Source organism: Octopus bimaculoides, chromosome 25 (genome assembly GCF_046866305.1).
Source record: "Octopus bimaculoides isolate indiv1 chromosome 25, ASM4686630v1, whole genome shotgun sequence".
Lineage (NCBI taxonomy): Eukaryota > Metazoa > Mollusca > Cephalopoda > Octopoda > Octopodidae > Octopus > Octopus bimaculoides.
Window position 1 is genome coordinate 22,913,010 of NC_142952.1, and position 23,733 is coordinate 22,936,742.

Consider the following 23,733-nt stretch of genomic DNA (forward strand, 5'->3'; position numbering starts at 1 on the left):
GGGCATTCAGCTCACAATCATAAGGTTGTGAGTTCAATTCCCGGCGACACATTGCATCCTTGAGCAAGACACTTTATTCCACATTGCTCCAGTCCACTCAGTTGGCAAAAACGAGTAGTTCCTGTATTTCAAATGGTCAAACTTATTACAGTCTGTGTCATGCTGAATCTCCTTGTTTAAAGGTACATGTGTCTGTGGAGTGCTCAGCCACTTGCATGTTAATTTCACAAACAGGCTGTTCCATTAATTGGATAAACTGGAACCCTTGTCATCATAATCGACAGAGTGCCAATCAGAATACAACTAAAACAAACACTGCAAGGTGACATATTGCTGCCCAGTGTATAAGGCAACTGTACAAGAGAAACTAAGACAAAGACCCAAGGCTGATACTTTGAATGAGAGCAATGTGTGGTGTGAAATTGTTAGATGAAAGGAGGGCTGAGGACTTGATGGGGTGGTGGTGTTGGAGGAATTGGTGGAACAGCTGGCAAGGGCAAATGGAGTGCAGTGGTATGGACATAGGTTGAGGAGGAATGAGGATCATGTTCTGAGGAGAGTGCTTGAGTTTAGAGTGAATGAACCGAGAAAGCAAGGTCAACCAAAGAAAATGTGGAGGGGACAGGTGGAGGAGGGGATTGGGAGGGTTGGTTTGAGGAAGGAGGATGCCCAGAACTGGGTGAAATGGCAAGATGGTGTGAGAGTGGTTGCTGTAGGAATGAGGTAGATCCAGTCACCCCCGTTAACGGGGACAAACCCAGATTCATAATACTGGACAAAAAGAAGAATGGATGAAAGACAAAATTGACACCAATTGTCAAGCAGTGAGAGGGAACAAACACACATGTATATGACATGCTTCCACACAGTTTCCATCTACCAAATTCACTCACAAGCTTTTGGTGAAACACCATTTGTCAATGAAGGTCAAGCACAAATACACATTTACACACACACACACACACACAAACAACAAGCTTCCATACTGTTTCCATCTACCAAATTCGTTCACAAGGCTATAGTAGAAGACTTTTGTCCAAGTTGCTATGCAACTGAACTGAACCCAAGACCACATGGTTGCAAAGCAAGTTTCTTAACCACATAGTCATGCTTGTGCCTATGAGCAAAGCCATGGCTTACCAACTGGAACAATTATCAATGAAACACACACACACACACACATGCACACACAAATGCACACACACATGCACACCCACCCACCCACCCACACACCCATGCACACACACACACACACATATCAAAAAGGGCTTCTGCACAGTGTTTGTCTACCAAGTTTGAATCACAAAGCTTGGCTGTATGAGGCTGGTGCAGAATGCATTTACTCCATGAGATTTAGCATGTTTGAATTGAATTTCTTAACCATTCAGATGCATTTACATACATACATACATATGCACGCACACATGTGTATACATGTGCCTGAGCATGTAATGCATGCATACACACATACACATGAATTACTTACCAATGTGTAGTCATACATATAAAACCCATCCCCATGAATTTGCAAGTTGCCAAATGCTATTTCAGAGTGATGTCTTTAATCAAAAGGCACTTAATTAACAAAGCTAACCATTAATTGTCTGCTTCCTTTGAAGTTGAAGAAATGTACTGAAAGCAATTCCATTTTCTGACTGTTATGTCATTGAAAGCATCTCATATGAGAGTTTGAAGTCGACACAGTCAATGAATACGTCCAAGAAAGAGGGTAGAGATTCCTGTTGTCTGGAATCTTTTCAACAATGAGGATGGCTTGATTGTCGGTGGTGGGGTTGGTGGTGGTGGTGGTGGTGGTGGTGGTGGAGGAAGAGGATGGCAACAAGAAGGATTTCTTACAGAGACATACAACTAGGAAGTAGGTTCAAGAGTATAGGTGATTAAAATCAAGCCCAGTTGTTGATTGTTACATACTTTATTGGTTCCAGAAAGATGGAAAAGCAACTCAACCTTCATGGGATTTGAACCCAGAACATAAAAGCAATGATAATAATAACAACAACAAGAATAATAATGTTGTTATCATTATTATTACTGAGTTTTCCTTCTTGCTTCAATTTTGTTTCCATTTTTTTTACCAGGTGTCTTCCTGACACCAGGGGCAGAGTAAACATTTAATAAATCAGTAGAAGACAAAAGGAATCCACAGTTTTAGTTTTTATTAGAAGCAGTTTGAGCAACTGCATAGAGAGTATCCTGCTGGTTTTCATTTCGTTGTTTTATATGCAGTGAGTAGATCATAAAGAAAACAAAACAAAAAAAAGAAAAAAAAAAAGAAAAGTATGCTTAATGAAAGTGGGTTTATGAAAATATCTCTCATCACCACAGTTTAAGGGAGTGCACCACTCAGTGCCAGATGTTTCTTTTTCTCTACTTTTTAATAGCCTTGGTTCCTGCACGACAGATGCACAAATTGATGCTTTGGTGCATTTGTAAAGCATTTACATGTCTACATATGTTTGTGTATATATGTGTGTGGTGGGAGGTGAGACAGACAGATACAAAATGCATGAGAATGAGCAAATGAATTTAGTCAGTTAAGAACAGAAGCCATGATAGCCACTGCCTGGTCTTGCATCTTATTACAAGTCAGTAGCTTGCGGATTTTTCTATCAGTTTTCATTATTTCACTGGTATTCCAGTTAAGCACATTGAAGCTATAAAGAACAACTGGGACTGCTAAGGAATTTATGGCTAGCACCTTATTATATGCATTCAGCTCAGACTTCAGAACTGCTCAAACTCTTCTATAACATTCCTTCCTAACCTTCTCTTTCATGCTTGCATGCTGGATACCAGAGCCTTCATTTATTCCTAGGTATTTATAGGTTTGTTCCTGCTCAAGTTCTTTTATTACTGTTTCGACATCTAATTCTATTGAACTTGACTTTACTAGTTTCCCTTTCTTAAAAGTGGCTTTTGCACACTTTTCAAGGCCAAACTCCATCCCGATATCATCACTGAATCCTTTCACAGTATGTAATAGTCCCTGAAGCTCTTCATCATCTTTGCCATATAGCTTTAAATCATCCATATAAAATAGATGGCTTATTTTCTTGTTGTCAATTGTGTAGCCATACCTTGTTCTATTCAGTTCACTTGAGAGTGGTATCAGTGCTATGCAGAAAATTAGTGGTGAGAGCGAGTCACCCTGGAAAATTCCACAGTTTATGCTAATATTGTTTGAGTGCAATACTCCATTAGAATGATATAATTGCAGATTCGTGTTCCATAGTGACATATTATACTTTAAAAAATCTGAAATGACAGGAGAAATTTTGAAAATGTCCAGCGATTTCAGAATCCACGAATGTGGTATGCTGTCAAAGGCTTTTTTATAATCAATCCGTGAAGAGCTGAGATTTCTGCGCTCGTTATGGCAATTCTCAAGGATCATGCGATTAATTAAGAGCTGATCTTTGCATCCGTATGAGCCTCGTCTGCACCCTTTTTGTTCAGTGGGAAAGAGGTTATTCTCTTCCATAAACGTATATGTTTTCTCCACTAGAATAGATGTCAAAATCTTATAGGTAGTAGACGAACATGTTATAGGCTGGTAGGTTTTTGGGTCTTTGGTTTCGTTATTTTTCGGGAGGAGGTAAGTAATACCTTTTGCCATCCAATGGGGAGTTCTTTCTGGGTCTTTCATAATACTATTAAATAGTATTACTAACATTTTGTGTGCAGACGAGAGTGATGAGAGCCAGAAATTTGGTACTCTATCAGTACCAGGGGATTTCCACTTATGAGCCTTCGTTAGTGCCCTCCTTAGGTCGGCGATTGAGATGTCTTCCCATACCTGTTCTTGTAGATTTGTGTAGGCATCTTGGGTGCGTTTGATCCAGTCTGCATTTTCATTGTACGGTTTCTCATCACTCCAGATCCCTTTCCAAAAGTTTTCAACTTCTTCCATTAGGGGTGGATTTTCAATGGTTATTTTTTCTTTCCCTATTTCCCTGTAAAATGATTTGGCATTGGATTTGAACATCTTATTTTGCCTGTAGAATCTGATTCTCTTCTCAAATCTGCGTATTCTCTGAGCCTTCGCTTGAACTTTTTGTTTAAGTGTTTCATTCGCTGACATTAGTTCTTCTCTTGTTGAGAGTCCATATTTTCTCACGATCTTCCTGCTTTTTCTTGATCTTATATCATTTCCAGAGATTAGCTCAGTTAATATTGATATCTCCCTTCGCAACGATTCAATCTCAGTTTCAATTCTACTCCTCCAGTTTGATTTTCTTTTCAAATTTGGTACTGTTGGCTTTTTGGGTGTTAAACAGCGCCTTTCGATTACCTTAGCAACAGAGTAAATAATTTCATTTAATTTATTAAGATCGGGTTTTAGTTGTTGTATGATCTCTTGTGTAACACAGTTGCCAATTTTTATTTGCGTTTTATGTTGGTGTGCATTTGGTAGTTTATGAAGTGGTTCCCTATCATTCATATTTGTATGCCCTACAACTGCAAGCTCATTCAGAACTTCCTGCTTCATTTCAGTGATAGATTTTCTGTGTTGTTCAGCAAATATGTGGTCTTCATATTCTGTTTCGACATCATTTTCCTGGCTGTTTTCCCTAGGGTCATTATATTCTCCTTTTTCTTCAGGCTCTTGAGTGGTTTCAGCAGATGGTCGCCTTTCAGTCAATGCTTGTGGTCCAACGTTCCTCTCCTCTGCTTCATTATTTCTTTCCTGACTTATATTTAGGTCGCTCTTTTAATAGAGGTCAATTCTGCATCTGTGAGTCTGGTATTTCTGAGGATATCTCTTCTAACATTTGCTAATCTGTTTTCATCCAGGTTTGGTCTGCTAGCTGGATTCCGGCTCCTCCAAACTCTGTAGGAGTTTGCGGTGTGTTTCTCTTGGGTTGTCCTACTTAATGCAAAGTAATAAGCATATATTACTTCTTTATATTCTTCCCGGTTCCATTTAATTCTTTTACATTTTTAATTTTGTGGTCGGTGTGTTGGTGAACTTTGGGGGCTTAATTTGGGACAAATCCTGTCTAAGTGACCTTCCAGGTTCGTATTCGGGGAAGATATTCTGCCATTTGAAAATTTTTCGTTGTCAGGCTGACAGATTCCTGACAGGCGCACTTCTATTATAACCATTGGACAAGCGATTTGGTGTACTGTTTGAATTTTTTTTTAAGTAAAGTTAAATTATAATTAAATTTTCATTTTTTTAAAAAATTTTATTTGACAAATTTATTATTTTTTTTTTTTAATATATATTTTTAACCACTAATCTTCATACAGGGGCCGCGTTTATCATCATTAGCAGCAGCACCACCACCACTACCACCAGTAGTTGTAGTAGCAGCAGCAACATCACTATCAGCAGCAGCAGCGGCAGTGGTAATAGTAGTAGTAGTGGTAACAGCAAATCAGCAGTACCAGTAGCAGTAGTAGCAGCAGCAGCAGCTGTAGTAGTGGTAGCAGTAGTAGCAGCAGCGGTGGTAGCAGCAACAGCAGCAGTGGTAGTAATATCAGTAGTAGTGACAGCAGCAGCAGCAGTGCAGTAGTAGTAGTGGTAGCAGCAGCAGCAGCAGTAGTAATAGTAGCAGTAATAGCAGTAGCAGTGACAGCAGCAGCAGCAGCAGTAGTAGTAGTAGTAGTAGTTAGTGTGGCTCTTTTTTTTTTTTTTTAAGTGAGATGGGATGGGGGTCGGTCAAAAAGAGTTCAAATGTCCACTACAACTAGCAGCCAGCAACAGCAACAGTGACCTTGACCTTAAGAAAAATTAAGGAAGGGCCGACTTACTCTGTTCTGTATTATTTGTGAATAGAGAAGTTGTGTTCGACCAGAGAGAATCTATTATTATTATTCCACATGCATTTCTGTTATTGCATATTTCAGCTAGTCAGGGAGAAAATAAAGGTAATATTGTAGAAATTAAAGTTGACTTTTCTAGAGATGTTCTTTTGTATGTCCAGTTAGAGAAAACAATTGTGTTTTTACAATAAAAAAAGATGCTTACATTTCTGAATACTCGGGGAGAAAGGAAAGAAAAGACAAGAGTCAAATTTTCACAGAAAGTTTTAAGATTCACCGAAGATGGTCTTTTGTATGTCCACACAGAGAAAACTAATGTTTTTAGAATAAAAAAAAATGTATGTTTACTTTTTCGGATACTCAAGGAGAGATGAAAGGATGAGTATTCACAACAGTTGTGGATATCAAAGTTTGTGTGTTTGAAAACTGTAGATATGTAAATTTCTTAACTTATTTTGAAGGGAATTTTAAATACTCACAGGATATTGTATATATTCCAGTCTTTTGGGGTTATTCTTTTTTTTTGTTCGCCGTTGTCCAGCTGGGTCATATTAGTGTTTTTATGGCTTTCGGCTACTGAATGGTCAGAGCAGCGGAGGATGGCGCTCCTCTCTTTATTATTATTATTATTAAGGCAGTGAACTGGCAAAATGCTTAGTGGTATTTTGTCTGTCTTTGTGTTCTGAGTTCAAATTCCGCTGAGGTCAACTTTGCCTTTCATCCTTTTGGGGTCGATAAAATAAGTACCAGTTACGTACTTGGGTCGATATAATTGACTATCCCCTTCCCCAAAATTTCAGGTCCTATGCCTATAGTAGAAAGGACTGTTATTAATATTATTATGCATGGCCGTCAGCTTGGCAAGCCACACTTGACTCTGCTCTGTAAGTTTTTTAAGTGAAACCACAGGTAGCTGTTGTCTTCAGTTTTGGAATTTGTACTATCATGGAAAGCAAATTTTTTTGTACTGATAGGTGAGTTTCCTTGTGTGTGTTGTCCCCCAATCTTAGGGGACATTTCAATTTAATTTTGTGTTGTAAAACTTTTTGATTTTCCATGGAGATGGGGAGAGAGTGAGGAGCATCATCAAGACATAGTGAATGAAAGAGGGAGTGAGTGTGGTACAACCCCATTGGAAAAAGGACAAATGACAAGCCTGCTTTTAACACAATTGACATTGTAATTGTTCACAAGGCATTGAAAACCAACTCTATCAACAACTGTAGCAACAGCAATAACACTCCAGCTTCAAATCTCGATTTCTTGCAAAGCTTCTGGTGTAAAACTTTTACAACTTGTTATGCCTCTACTTCTGATATTCTTCCTGTGCCAATTTGGGACGTTCTGCTACAATGTGTGCTACCGTCTTGTTCCAAGTTCCACAGACTACATCTTTCTGATACATTCTCCCCATACACATTTTTCCTTGAGTCATTTTTATCACTAAATCCTGGGCTGCTACAGTTAAGCTCTCTGTTTCTTTTTTTAATTGCCCTTTTTTTAACTAAGCCCAGGATTTTGTTCCACATAGATCTAGGGTGGCTCTCCAAAACTGACCATGCAGAGGTTTCTCTTCAATCTTTCTAACATGCTCCCTTTGTATTTCATTCTTGTTCTTTTCTCCTATTCCACACTTGATTACATTTTCCTTATTCACTGTCTTTAGTAGTTTCTCTGTGTTGTTCTGTTAATATTCTAGTAAGCTTTTTCCTTCCATCTGTACACACTTTTCCATGGCAGTTGAGCTTTTTTCCACCCTGCTCTCTTTTCAGGTACGGCCGATTGATATCAGCTTTTGGATGCTGGGCTGCATACATTGTCAACAATCTGATTAGGCATACAGCTGGTGCATTTATTGCTTCAATAACACATTTTGAATTCAGCTCTTACAGCAATAATTTTCTCACTCTTCTTGTATACTCTCTACTCTTTTACTTGTTTCAGTCATTTGACTGTGGCCATGCTGGAGCACCGCCTTTAGTCGAACAAATCAACCCCAGGACTTATTCGTTGTAAGCCTGGTACTTATTCTATCAGTCTCTTTTGCCAAACCGTTAAGTTACAGGGACATAAACACACCAACATCGGTTGTCAAGTGATGTTGGGGGGGACAAACACAGACACAAACATATACATATATACATATACATATATACAATGGACTTCTTTCAGTTTCCTTCTACTAAATCCACTCACAAGGCTTTGGTCGGCCCGAGGCTATAGTAGAAGACACTTGCCCAAGGTACCACGCAGTGTGACTGAACCCGGAACCATGTGGTTGGTAAGCAAGCTACTTACCACACAGCCACTCCTGCGCCTGGTAATTTGTTTCAATTAAAAAAATGTGAACAGTATGTACAAGACTTTCAAGCTGTTTCTCATTTTGCACATAAATATTTATATCATCCATAAAAAAGAGATGATTTTTGTCCTTCTCCCAAATCGTAAGCTATTTTAACTTTTCATAATATCAAACTGAGTGGTATCATGGCCAATACAAATAGTAATAGAGATAAGCTATCACCTTGAAATATTCCATGTTTGATGTTCACTTTTCCAAGTCTTTGTTTTCCTCCAATCAATTCAGTATTCCAATGTTTCATATTTTCATTAACCATTTTCTCCATATTTTCTGCCAATCCAAACATGCTTAGTGTTTTACTTATCCAACTGTGTGGTACCGTGTCATGCTTTTTTGTAATCTAACCATGTTACATTCAGTCCCATCAATTTTCATCTACAATTTCTAATTGTCATTTTATCAACTAATAAGTGGTCTTTTGTTGCCCTACTTTGTTTCCTGTAACCTGTCTGCTCTTCTGGAAGTTGATTGTTACTTTCTAGATGATTATATTGCTTTCCCACCAAGACAGTAGTCATAAGCTTCCACATAAGTGGTAAACAGGTTATAAGTCAAAAATTTGATGCCAAGTTACCTTTCAAGGGATCCTTGAGGCATAACAGCATTTGTCCACTTGTTATCCAGGTAGGGATGTGACCTTGCTGCAGGCATTCATCCACTTCTGCAGTGATCCTTTCATGCAACTGTGTAAAGTTCTTCAGCCAGTAGCTTTGTACTCCATCCAGACCAGATATTTTCCAATTTGCTATTTTTTTAAACTTCAGATCGGTTCTGATGTCCTTTTGTCTTGGCACAGTTGCAAATTGTCTTTCCACCTTTGTTAGCCACTCTGCACTTTCTTTATATCTCATTGGGCTGTTCCACTGTTCTCCCCAAAATATTTTACATTCTTCTGCATCAGAAACCATTTCCTGATGTTTCCTATTTCCTCAAAGAGTTGCCTTCTATTTGATTGGAACAGTCTATCCTGTTCAAAACCTTTGCATCTAGCATCATATCTTTTCGGTTTGGCCTTTAATGTTGTCACCCTTTGTGACAATCCTTCGTGTATTGTTTGCTTTCCTCTTTCTTCTAACCTGTGCTGTCCATTCAATTTTCTCATTACTACCTCGTTATTATTATTATTTTGGTTTGGCTCAGTTTCAGTCTTCTTCCTGGTAGGAATTTATTGCCAATGACAAGGCCCAAGAAGGCCAAAAATGCATTTGGTGTTCTCATTAGCCACTGCTGGAACAGTTTTTCATATCCTTCTATTATATATTCTGTTTTTAACACTGTATGACTATAAGAGATTTTATCTTGGATGAAAATTACAGTATCTTGCCTGTTAATGGTGTATATACTTTAAGTATGATGCATAGATAGTTATTCTAATTTAATGCTTCAGTGAGCATCCATGTTTTAGCCCCGTATAGACGAACAGACTCCACTGTTGCCAGAAACAACCTCACTTTCAATTTCTTTGTTAACTTTGAACTCCATACCTTTCTCAATTTATGGCTTGCACTCCAGGCAAGAGCTTTCCTTGCTACAATCTCTTTTTCAGTACTTTGTGTCCATGCACCAAAGTATTTGAAATTTTCATCTACCTTCAGTGACTTACCATGTCTCACTTTCACTGACACAGGCATTTTGTGGCTGAATACTTGCAACTCTGTTTTGTTTGCATTACAGTACAATCCCTGATTCCTGCTCTAATCTGTTCAGCCCCTCCTGTGCCTGATCTGTCCTCTCTGTTAGTAATGCCAGGTCATCAGCATAGTCTAGGTCAGTTACTGTTACTGCTTGATGCTGCCTATGCAGTTTGAATCTCAGTTCTTCTTCCTTGCCCTCGTACATTCTATGCATTGAAGAAGCATTGAAGAAGCAGTTGGACGGTTGTTATTCAAGAATGCTTAGAATGGCACTCAATGTCTCCTGGAAGAGTCATACAACAAACGCTGACTTATACCAGGGACTACCAAAAGTAACATTGAAGATACAGCATAGAAGGATGAGGCTAGCTGGACATTACATCAGACAGACCGATGAAATTGCGAACAAGCTAGTGCTCTGGCAACCAACAGAAGGAAGAACCAGGAGAGGTAGGAGGAAGACGACCTATCATGACAACTTGCAGGAAGATACTGGTATGGAAGGGGTACAGGAGCTGAGGACCATTATGGACGATCAGAATGAGTTTCTTAAAATAGGTGATATTTTATAAGTTTCCCAGAATTTCTTGATAAAACTATGTAGTAGACTGCTAAAAGATTTTTTTATGGTCTATCCAAGCTATTCATCAGTTTTTGTGCTGGTTGTGGCAATCTTCCAAAATAACCTTTTTGATGAGAGGCGGAACTATAGAACGCATATTTACAGCCTTGACGAGAAGCTGATCTTTACAAGCATAGGACTCGTGTTTACAAGCCTTTATAATAATTATTTCTACTCTAGGCACAAGGCTGCGAAAATTTTTAAGAAAGGGGGCCAGTCAATCATATCAACCCCCAATGTGTAACTGGTACTTATTTCATTGACCCCGAAAGGATGAAAGGCAAAGTTAACCTCAGCAGAATTTAAACTCAGAACATAGTGGCAGATAAAATGCCGCTTAGCATTTTGCCCGGCATGCTAATGATTCTGCCAGCTCACCAGCTTACAAGCCTTTATAATAATAATCATCATCATCATCATCATCATCATCATCACATGCTGATTTTGTTAGTGGCTATCTCTTAGGTAACAGTTTGGGTGTTATACCAAGTGTACCAATTACCACAAGAATAATTGTCATCTTAGTCTTCCAAAATGTTTTCAACTCTCTGGCTAGATCCTGATATTTCTCAGTTTCTTTAGTCTCCACTCTCTTGTCATATAGTATTGTAATGTCTACGATCTTACATTGGTTTTTGGCCCCTACAATCATATCTGGTCTTTATTATCTTGTTTAATTATTGTGCTTTTTGTAATATTTATTTTGTATTTTATCACAATTTTCAATCCATCTTTTGTATCCACCTTCCATTTGTCCAATCCCACATACTTTTTTTGTAAATCCTGTGATGATGATGATGGTGGTGGTGGTGGTGATTATTATTATTATTTTGTTTTTGGATTTGGTTTGCAAGATTCTTTATGTGAGTTCGTGTGTTGAAGCATATTCTGTTGTGTCTGGGGAGAGTCATTCTCTTTTGGTGCCTTATAATTTAACACACTCACCAGTAAAATTTCCACACATTTCTTTTTTATTTTTCTAAAATTTTCGTTGCATCTTGCAACCTTTTCAATAGTTTTGACTCTGTCCGTTACTCACACTGCGTTCCTTTTTGTTTGTTTGTGCACATGTATGTGGGTCAGTGTGTGTGTGTGTGTGTGTAGGCCTATGCATGCACGTATGTATGCATAGGCAACTATGTACCATGTTTGTATGTATGGATGTGCATCTCTATATGTGTGGACATGTGTCTGCATATGTGTCCTTGTGTGAAGTAAAGTGTGTGTGTATATATGGTGATGTGTTTCAGTCTTCATTTGCGTATGTGTGCTTGTCTGTTCCTATAACCTATGTACCTATCTGTCTGTATGCTGATTTGTTCATTTTCATATCCATATGCTATGCTTACATACATGTGCATATACATATATATATACATACACCCACCCCCACACACACATACATACATCTATCTACATATCTATATATATATATATATATATATATATGTGTGTGTGTGTGTGTGTGTGTGTATTCATACACCCACACATACATACATCTATCTACATAACAGCCCACTAACTATTCTACTCTACATGTGTAAACTGTGGGTATAGGGGTATGGGGGGGGGGTATGATATCTACTATGCATATTTCCTATTTGGCCTTGTGCCAAAATCTGAAATCGTTATAATTGTTGTTGTTATTGTTGTTATTGCTATTATTATTAAGACAGTGAATTGGCAGACTTGTTAGAGTATAGATCTCTGCATTCTAAGATCAAATCCTGCAAGGATTAACATTGCCTTTCTTCGCTCTAGGGTTGATAAAGTAAAGTACCAGTGAAGTACTGTGTCATTATGATCAGCTATCCACCTCCCTTGAAACTTACTGACTTTGTGCCTAAATTAGACACCATTGTTTTGTTTCTGTCATCATCATCATCATCATCATCATCATCATCATCATCATGTTTTCGACAGTTTTATACATATTCCCTGTGCATTACCTGGTACACCTCCATATTCCTGAGGTATGTGCAACATTATCTTTTGGAGATCTGGGATTGCGTGTTGTGTTACTATTATTGAATGTTGTGTTGTTACTATCGTTATTATTGAGTAAGTTGGTGAGCTGACAGAATCATTAGAACACTGGGCAAAATGCTTAGCAGTATTTCGTCCATTGTCACATTCTTAGTTCAAATTCTGCTGAGGGTGACTTTGCTTTCATCCTTTTGGGGTCAATAAAATTAGTATCAGTTGAACACTGGGTCAGTGTAATCGACCTTCCCCCTTCTCCAAACCTAGCCTTGTGCCAAAATTTGAGACCATTATTATTTATTATTATTGAATGACAACTATGCTGAATAGAGGTTATGTTAGTTGCTCATATTCGGTTTTGATTATGTAAGATTATTTAAGAGTAAGGCTAATTTAGGGTGTTAAACAATAACAACATCAACCACAAGATTTTTCAGTAGCAGTGCTACAGTATCTGGAATATAAATATTTGACAGTTATATTTGTGTTAAGAGTAGATTTTAAGATTTTCCCCACCTTTCTTTTCCACTTACATACTGCTGTTAACCATCTGTTTTGAAATTCTTATTCACATTTCCTACGTTATTTATAAAATGACATCCTTTGTTTTTAAACAGTGTTCAACTTTTGGATTAAATTTGAGATTTTAAGCTAAATGATATCAAATATCATAAACATGGGTTTTGAGCCAGAAAAGAACAACAGACCCACTTATGGAATGTCACATATCACACTATATATCTATCCTGGCAGTCTCGATTCTTTCTCTTTCCTTCCCTCTCTGTATATCTATCTGTTTATCTATTTGTCTATATATATTTATATTCATCATTTGACATCTGTTTTCCATGTTGGCATGGGCCGGATGCTTTGACAGGGTCTGACCTCCAATATTAGTTTTAGTGTGGTTTCTACAGCTAGATGCTCTAATGCCAACCACTTTACAGTGTGTGCTTGGTGCTTATTTCATGCCACCAGCATTAATGAGCTCACCAAGAAACTTGCAAGACAGAAGAAAACAGAAAAAATACAAAAAACCCCAAAAATAAGTAGGTGGGGGTGAGGGTAGCATGTGAAAAGGCGAGTTGGCTTTATGCCAGGGTTTGAGAGGCTGAAGTTATGGTAGAGGGACAGGGACAGGTCTTGCTTTTGGAGATATAGGAGTACTCCACATTATAAAAGGGTGGGTGAGAGTAGCTGGGAAAATGATAAAGATGGCAGTGATGGGGTACCAGAGCAAACTCTCAAGGTACAAGAACAGTGAATCAAGGGATGAAGGAGAGGGAGAGTAGTTTTGTGAGAGTGTGAGAGAGGAATAATAGATGGTTAGAGATAGGGGTAGCGGTAATGTAGTGAGTGATGAACAAGGTGCAGTTGGTGAGAAATGGAGAGGCAGGTAAGGCAAGTGGCTCAGGAAAAAAAATAGATCAGAAGGTAAGGGGATGATGTGCAAAGCAGTGGGGAGGGGATGTAGGGATACATAAGGGGTGGCTAGTGAGTGGGGCCTGATATGAGAGAAAGCATTGAGAAAGATAGCAGATATGTGGGGTGTTAGATGGTGCATGGCAGAGGGGAGAAGTCACTGGTAACACAGAAAGGAAGAGGTCTGTGAAAATAGTGTAGGAAGGGAAGATAAGGAGACTAAGGAATGGAAGTGGTTCCAATGGGGGAAGGTAACTGATAGTTCAAAGAAAGAGTAGGGGAGTAAAAAGAATGCTTTTTTGCTGTGGTGGATGCGTCTTCTCAAGCACAACAAATCACCAATCATCTCAGTCCTTTGTCGTCTCCTCCATGAAGCTCAGCATCTTAATTTCAGTCCTCACTACTTCAGCCTATGTCTTCTTCAAATAAACCACACCTACCATCTTAAAAAGGAAATGGCATGGCCATTGCCATCCTAGATATACAAAAAAAACAAAAACAAAAACAAAAAAAAAACTATTGATCATAGATGGAACATCATTAAGGATATGTCTCCAGGTCAGAAATAAATGATAACAAGAATTATCTTAATTCTTTTGAATTAAGTAAGTTTCAGGAACATTTGGCTATTGTTTCTTGAAGGTCAAGCAACTATGTAGAGATTGCCTGTTTGGCTACTACCAAGATCTACAAATATACAGAAACAGACTGGACAGTGGAAGGTGTGCAGCATACTGAGATTGCAATACTTCATTATAATTAACCATATCATCATCATCATCACCATATAAATGTCTTTCCATATTGGCTTGAGTTGGACATTGGTGTCTTTCCACCTGTTGTCATCATTCATCATCTCATACAGACAACACCAGAGAAAGCCATTCATCATTGTTGCTTCATATTTCATATGGCTTAGCTTAGTTTTGCTTCATGCTCTTGCTTGATAGAACTGGGTTCATTCCAAGTTAGTGGTCCCAAAGGTGTCATCATGTGTAGAGTCAACCAGGTCCACCAGTGCTCTCCATCACTGGTGGTCCCATGCCAGCCCCTCTGCATCCTCCAAGGTGACATCATGTCCAGCCATCTGGTGTGGGACCTGCTACGAGGCCTCTTCCAGCCCACTCCTGCTGTGTCAAATGAAGGTAAAGCCCTGGTAAGATGATCTAGCAGGAGATGGAGGATGTGTCCATACCAGTGCATGTGACAGATAGCTATAAGGTGAAGAGGACTGGACCGATGTTTTGTAGATACGGAACTTTGTCTTCTGGGAGATAGTGCAGGGGTGCCAGAGGGGCTTCCATAAGAAGTGCATGACCCAGGTGGACAGACCACATCTGCAGTTGATCTCTGGGATCAAGCCTTCATTGTTGGTGACTATGGAATTTAGGTAGATGAAGAAGAGGACAAACTTCATGATGTTAGGACCAATATGGAGAGGGGGAGAGTCCAGGCCTTCTCTGACATGCATCAGCTTGGTCTGCACCCAACTCACCTGAAGGCCAAACTTTGCTGATTCTTCTCTGTAAATGGTCAGTGTGTACTTGAGCTGGTCACTCAAGTTGTTGAATAGGGGGTATTGTCCACATACCCATAGTCAGTATTGTCATAGTTCCCAAAGGTAATGCCAGAGTCTCGATTCGTTGAAGAGATCGGAGGCAGCCACGCAGCTCCTTCTAACCTTGCTGTTGATGGGGAACCAGTCAGAGTCCTTCCCATTCATCTGCATGCAGCTATTGAATAAACCAACATGGAAAAAACATGCATAAAATGGTGGTGGTAACGATGATGAAGATGGTGGGGATAATGGTGGTGGTAATGGCAATAGTGTGAGGATGATGATGTGGGGGTAATGGTGGTGTTATGGGGTGGGGGTAATGAGGAGGAGGATGGGGGAGAGTGATTTTGCTGCTGACAATGAGTATGAGGATGATAAAGATATACCTTTTATACATGGTGCAGTGTTGCAGTCTGTGTTGTACATTTTTCACAGTCTAAATACATTTTCTTGTGCTATTGTCAGTATTAAAAAATCATAATAGAAAGCCATTTAGTGCAATATTAATTTTCATTTTATTAAACGAGGGACCCATTGTGCTCACTTTCAAGTAAAGCAATGTAGTCATCCATAAAACAATATATTTTGCTGAAATATATTGTTTTATGGCTGGATATTTTGTTTTACTTAAATATGAAAACAATAGAATCTTCCTATAATGAAATAAAAAAAATGCTACACCAACCAGTTCTGTTCTCTATTATTAATTTTTGAGAAACACCCCCATTCTCTCTCTCTCTCTGTCTCTCTGTCTCTCTCTCTCTCTCTCTCTCTCTCTCTCTCTCTCTCTCACACACACACACACACACACACACTCACACACACATGCATCAATGCTCAGTTCTAAGTGTCTTCTATTCATAATAGTTTTCCAAGCCATAATAGAAGAATTCAAGCTGCTGGCCTTTGGAATATGTCTAAAGAAAGACCAGGGAATCTGCCACTCCCAGCTGTTGGATGGCTGTTGACTCTACTGAGTTCATCTGCCCTTTCATAGGCTTTGTATTTCATTCTCCTAGGGGTTCAATAAAAACCACCACTCCTTACTAAGCAGGCTTTGTATCATTGCCAGTTTAGTTGTCAGGGGCCCTACCATGCTACATTGAGCAGGAGTTCAATGAAACTTTTGTAATTACAAAAGTTTCATTGAACTCCTGCTCAATATTTTCCTCAAACTTTTTCTTTATTTTTTTTTTGTAGATTTCGTAGACCATTTCAATGGCAGATACTATGTCGGGATCAGTGCTTTTGTAAGAGTACAACTTAAGGTAAGATATTGGATGCAGAAGCTCTTGCCATTTAAATCATTCATTGTTCAAGGTTCAAATTTATGACCAGTAACAACTGAACCATGAGTGCTGAGAATAGATGCAGGTGTGTATAAATGCACATGTGTGCACACATGTGTGGTGAGTGTTTATGTGTGTGTGAAGGTTTATGGCAAACAACTAATGATTAGATACATGTCTTACATGCCTTTGATAGTTCAGATGATGGACATTTGTGTCAACAGTTGTTCATTTACACCAGTGGTTCTCAACCACTTTTTACCTATGGGCCCTTTTGATTACTATTTTCTTCTGCTGGACCCCTGTAGCCATTTGATGTTTAAAAAATAGTCTTATAGAAACTTCTTTAAAAATTCCTATTTTCCAAAATTCGTTTATTCGTATTCACATATTCACTTGTGTGAGTTGAACTACGTAAAATGTTGGAGAAAGAAACCAAGCTATTTCTTGCAATAAATAAATCTAAAGCAAAGTTTTTTCTTGAACCCTTAGTATACTACTGTAGATCCTCATTTCACTATTTTGCTTGCATGGGCCCCCAAAAATCTTATATGGACCTTCATGGGGTCATGTGGACCCAAGTTGAGAACCACTGACACACACACACATTCATACTCATACTTTCACACACTGGGAATTTAGTTTTTTTAAGATGCAGACCATATTTGTTAAATAGGTGAAGTTGGGTATAGACAATGCACAAGCTAGGCTGATTGCCATTGGTCAAGACAAGTCAGGTGCCCAAATATGTAGCTGACTGTAAATAACATTATTGCTAGAGAGATTGCTATGGTGCAAGGGAAGCTATCCAGTTCATACACGACATCAAAGATAGCAACTTTCCAATATTTGTTGAATCAGTTGGTTGTGGATTTGAATTGTGGTTTTCAGATACAATAAATTTTTCAACAGCTTTAATGTTACGATCAGTATATCTACCTAGAAAACATCACTTTCCAGGTTATATAAAGAAATGAAAACACACAGTTAAACACCTTTCACCGCAACTGACAGCTTGTATTCCAGAAACTCTCAGCTGTATTGATTATAGCCAAGCAACAATGATAATATTCTTTATCTGCCACACATTTTGTTGCCTGTTTTGCTTTGATCAATGACAAGTGACTTAGCCAATGTGTAGCTGAAACAGTCATCCAGTCACCAAATATTACCTGAACAAGTGTACATGTATACTCATTTCATTTTTATTGCTACATTTTGCAGGATGGAGTTTATCATGAAGATATTGGGTATGGTGTAAGCGAAGGTATGAAATCAAAGGCTCTTAGTATTGAGAAAGCAAGGAAGGAAGCAGTCACGGATGGTTTGAAGAGAGCTTTAAAGTGAGTGAAAGACAAGTGGTTATAACCTAATTTATTATTACCTCCACCTTAGTGAAGGCAGAGGTATTGTTTTCAGTTTGTTTGTATCTCTATGGACAAGATATCTCAAGAACCACTGGATGGATTCAGATAAAACTTTCAGAAATGTTTGGCTTTGTGACTGGCATAAACTGATTAGATTTTGGGATCGATCCAGTACCAGTCAAGGATTCTGGATTATTTTTCCAGTTTTTTTACTTAATTTTTTATTATTCTCATTTGTGAAGGCAGTCAAGTTTATTACTTCTGCCTTAACGAAGGCAGAGGTATTGTTTTCAGTCACGTTTGTTTGTTTGTCTATGGACAAGATATCTCAAGAACCGCTGAATGGATTCAGATGAAACTTTCCAGGATGTTTGGCCTCATGACTGGCACAAACTGATTAGATTTTGAGATTAATACATTACCAGACAAGAATTCTGGATTATTTGTTATATCTACTTTACATGATTATGATCTTATGTTAACTTTCAAGTCTTTCTCAATTATCTCCCTTTAAGCTGTAAGTATTTTAAATGGTGAATTTGTTAATTTTGGCTTGTATTAGATAAGGATAAACTATTTTATAACTAAAGTTTCTACAGCCATCTTCACATTCCATGACTACCATTGGGATCAATCAGGTACCAGACAAGGATTCTGGATTATTTTTCTTTTATTTTTACTTAATTTTTGAGAGTGGTCAGGTTCGTTTTTAGTATTCTCGTTTGTGAGAGCAGTTGAGTTTATTTCAGATATTCTCATTTTAAAAATCATTTCTGGCTAATCGTTGAGAGGACATTGGTGTTGCCTTGGCAAAGGTTTGCCCTCTCTGAGTTCTCTTGTTACTATTATTATCATTATCATTAAGGTGGCAAACTGGCAGGATCATTAGCCTGCTGGGCAAAATGCTTAGTGATATTTCATTCGTCTTCATGTTCTGAGTTCAAAATCTGCTGAGGTTGACTTTGCCTTTCATCCTTTCGGGGTTGATAAAATTAGTACCAGTTAAACACTGAGGTTGATGTAATCAACTTAGCCACTCCCTCGAAATTGCTGGCCCTGTGCCAAAATTTGCAGTCATTGTTATCATCATAGTTATTAGAGAAGGTTAGGGTATACAGGGAGATACTGCTCCTGGTAAATTTAGTGAGAGTGGCAGTAATGACCAACCTGAATGGACCTGCTTTCAGCATGATTAACACTGTTTCGAGAAGACACCACTAGCAATGAGGATAATTGGAGGGTGGGGAAGGGGTATTGGTTAAGCCTAGGAAGTTGTCTCCCCTTCTTTATATTTTTACTTCAATGCATGTTTTTGCTTTTGCTTTCTTTATTGATTTTATACAAAATCTCTTTATTCTTTAAATTTACTCATGTAATGTCTCTGTCATCTGTCATCTTTGCGAGAAATAAAGACATAATAATAATAATAATTAAGGAGAGTAATTGTTATCCCAGTAGCTGTAAGGGTACTAGGAGCACTAACAACCAAATTCAAGCAATATATTGAAGAAACTGGAATTGAGATGAGGTCAGAGCAGGCCCAAAAAGCTGCTGTGTTGGGAACAGCTAAGATTTTTGAGATCGGTGCTTGGGTGTTGAGTATCTTCCATGATAGTTAACATACAAGTACCAAGTCTTATAATCTGTGGAAAGAGGACCTGTGAGACCAACAACAACAGGTTGCTGTCCACTCTCAAAGAATCAACCAAAGTAAATAGGACCGAGAGCTCTGAGAAGTAAAATGTAACTATAATAAGGATGATGATGGTGATGATGACTACTGCTACAGCAAAGGTAGCAAGCTGGCAGAATCATTAGCACACCAGACAAAATCTTTCGTGGCATTTTATCTGTCGCTACATTCTGAGTTCAAATTCCGCCGAGGTCGACTTTGCCTTTCATCCTTTCAGAGTCGATAAATTAAGTACCAGTTACGCACTGGAGTCAATGTAATCGACTTAATCCGTTTGTCTGTCCTTGTTTGTCCCCTCTATGTTTAGCCCCTTGTGGGCAATAAAGAAATATGAATCATTAGCACACCAGACAAAATCTTCCGTGGCATTTTATCTGTTGCTACATTCTCAGTTCAAATTGCACCAAGGTCAACTTTGCCTTTCATCTTTTCTGGGTTGATAAAATAAGGACCAGTCAAGCACTGTGATTGACTATCCTCCTCTCCTGAAATTTCAGCCTTGTGTCTATTGTAGAAAATATCATTATTACAATTCAGTCTTCTCTGCTTCTATTTACTACTTGGATATCTTGGTGCTTCGTTATCAATCCATCATCTTCCACGTTCATTATCTGTCCATACCAATGCAGGCTTCTCTCTGGAACATCTAATATCCTCCCATACTCTGGTTTTCTCACAGCTCCTTACTATTTCATTGTTCCTATACATTAATGGTACAGTTCTAGCAAAACATACTTGCTTCATTTATCTCCAGACTTCCCACATCCTCTGTGTTCAGTGTCCATGTTTTACTGTCACATACAGTATCACACTTTGTACATGAACATGAATACAATCTACCTTTGCTCTCAAATTTATTTTCTTTTTTCTTTTGGTTTTTGTTATTTTTTCTTTTCATTCACAGAAGTTTCGGAAATTCCCTTGGAAATTGTTTATCAGACAAAGAATACTTAAGATGTATTAACAAAGCAGCAAAACCTGTGAGTTTTGCACCTAATTTCTGCCTCATTTCTCTGTCATTATCATAAATTATCATAATAATGCCCTGGGTTGAATGAGTCCTCAAACAAGTCCTATGATAGCATGAGTTAGCTGTAGCTGCTTCTTGTATATTTCTGAATCAAAGTTCTTCCTTTCACATCAAACAAGCAGTGATTTTGTTGCTTTTGTTGTTCAACAACTTTCACCAAGCAGATCTATTACCAAAGGAATTCTAACTGTGACTCTCATATCTTTGTACATTAGAGGCTCACTATTGCTGGTTCCGCAATAAAATGTATCCAGTACCTGGTGCAAACTTGGTGCTTTGAAGGGCATCAAACCATAGGAACCATGCCAAAACTTGGAATATATTGAATGAGATGTGGTCCTTTGACCTATCGAGGAGGACAGTAACTCCAAATAAGAACTGACTCAGACAATGACCTAACTCATGCCATCATAGGAAATAAATTTAAACTGATGGTGTTAAGAAACTGTTACATTCCTTTTTTAAACGTTGGGGTTTATTTCAGAGAGATTTAACTGACATGTCTAGCAGGGCAAGTGACTATATAGAGGCTTTCCTTTTGGTCTAAAGAAATATTGTTGATTATTTTAGTGATTTGGAAGGAGAAAATATGGTCTCTAATATGTGTGTACATATACATATATGTATGTGTGTACTTTTCAAAACAAGTACTCCATCTAGTGAGAGATAAATATTGTTTAATGTACACAGTATATAGTTATGAGCTACTAATAGTTTCATACATTGGAGACATTTCCTAGGCAGGTTTTAACAACAGGCCTTGTGTCTCTGAACAATCTGCAGGCTTTGAGCACATGGGTTATACAATTTACAAATCATATTAAAACTTGCCTAGACAACATCTCCGATGCATGAAAATATTAGTAGGGCTCATGATGGTATACCATGTTCATTGAATAATATATATGTATATGTATATATATATATATATATATATATATATATATATATATATATATATATATATAGGAGTGGCTGTGTGGTAAGAAGCTTGCCGCCCAACCACATGGTTCTGGGTTCAGTCCCACTGCGTGGCACCTTGGACTAGTGTCTTCTACTATAGCCTTGGGCCAACCAAAGCCTTGTGAGTGGATTTGGTAGACAGAAAAACTGAAAGAAGCCCGTTGTATATATATGTTTGTGTGACTGTGTTTGTCCCCACCAACATTGCTTGACAACCGATGCTGGTGTATTTATGTCCCCGTAACTTAGCGCTTCAGCAAAAGAGACTGATAGAATAAGTACTAGGCTTACAAAGAATAAGTCCTGGGGTCGATTTACTCGACTCAAGGTGGTGCCCCAGTATAGCTGCAATCAAATGACTGAAACAAGTAAAAGAATTAAAGAAAGAATGAATATATATATATATATATATATATCTAAATACAATTGAAAACAAATAGAAAGCAACAAAGTATTCAGACAGATACTGTACAAGCATTCAGTTATAATCCAGGTCCAAGCTAACCATATCATGTAGTAAGGAGCACCTAGGATTACTTAAGGTGAGCAATGCCACTGTAATTCATCTGATGGGTAAGTCTAGGGTTCACTTTGCCTACGTACAGTTCACTTTGAACCACATCAGTGGATGGACCTCAAATAAAGTTGCATAGACTAATAATCAGTCAAAAGTAGCTGGGTGTAAATGCAATTGCTAGTTGTCTGTGCAGCAGAAACATGTGTCTGACACATTTAAATCAAATGCGTTGTACAATTGACTATAGAGATAAATATGCAAATGTGCTAATCCCACTATTCATTGTAATTATATATATATATAAATGAAATATTCAAACACTGAGATTTGAAGTTAGATGTCACTACTGTTCATATCATTTGTGGATAAATTCAAAATATGATGATATCACCAGTAGTAGCATGGGTGGAACGCAGTTATGATAGCTTTAAGGAGCTATGAAATATAAATTTGTGTGTATATATGCATGGATGGATGTTCATATATATTGCATATATGATACACACACACACACACATTAAAGCAATTAATTTCCTTCTTCTGTGGCAGCTGGCACCAGTTTATGACATTTCTGAGATGAAACAAGAGATTACAGATGCAAGAATCAACAAAGCTTGGTTGCTGAAACAACAGAAACAGCTAGAAGGGCCACGCCACAGCTTTCCACCTGGTAACATACCCACCGTGAAGAAGGAGATTCTAAATTCAGCCGATTCCGAATCTGACACTGTGATCAAGGTAGCCCAACAGCAACAACAGCAGAAAGATATCCAGACGAAGGTACCTGGTAGCAACAATGCAATGGAGACCCGAAATTGCCATTCCAAGGAATCATCTTCAGTAAAAAGTCATGAGATTTCGGCTGTTAACTCCACTGCTTCAGACATGAACAGATGCCTAGGTGATGACACTCCCAAGATGCCAGGATCAAGTAGCAGTAAGAACAAATGTAAAAGTAAAACCAAAGTTGAGTAAGTGTCTAAAGTGAGGATTCCTTTTCTTTTCTTTTCTTTGAATCAGGGACAAATGTGTCTGGTTGTGTTTTTTTCTCTTGTAAAAATATTAGCAAATATAAATGCAAGTCTGGCTCTGTGGTAAAAAATTTGCTTCACAACCACATAGTTCCTGGTTCAGTCCCATTGTGTAGCAGCTTGGACAAGTGTTTTCTACTACAGCCTCAGGCTGACCAAGGGTTTGTGAGTGGATTTGGTAGACAGAAACTGAAAGAACCCCATTGTATTTATATATATATAATGATATTAGAGACAAAACTATATATTTTATATATATATATATATATATATATATATATATATATATATATAGAGAGAGAGAGAGAGAGAGAGAGAGAGAGTTATTAATATTTCTAAGTCTCTCTAAAGGAGACTACGGCAGCGGTACTGGAAATTAATAGTTATCGCCAAGCCAACATGGCAGTCCCAAAATTAGGACGAAAGCTGCCATGGATTATCTCCAAGAAGCCATCGCCTCTAGCTAGCTATG

General features: G+C 38.1%; 1 protein-coding gene across 2 annotated transcripts in view; it reads left to right on the forward strand.

The window, feature by feature from the left end:
- LOC106872915 (uncharacterized) overlaps positions 1–23,733 on the forward strand; it is a 461,458-nt gene that overhangs the window by 396,522 nt on the left and 41,203 nt on the right. For both annotated transcript variants that reach the window (XM_052976439.2, XM_052976438.2), the window contains exons 4-7: positions 16,572–16,639; positions 17,885–18,003; positions 20,625–20,700; positions 22,780–23,201. In XM_052976439.2, the coding sequence (XP_052832399.2) occupies positions 16,572–16,639; positions 17,885–18,003; positions 20,625–20,700; positions 22,780–23,201 (685 nt within the window). The remainder of the gene's footprint in view (positions 1–16,571; positions 16,640–17,884; positions 18,004–20,624; positions 20,701–22,779; positions 23,202–23,733) is intronic.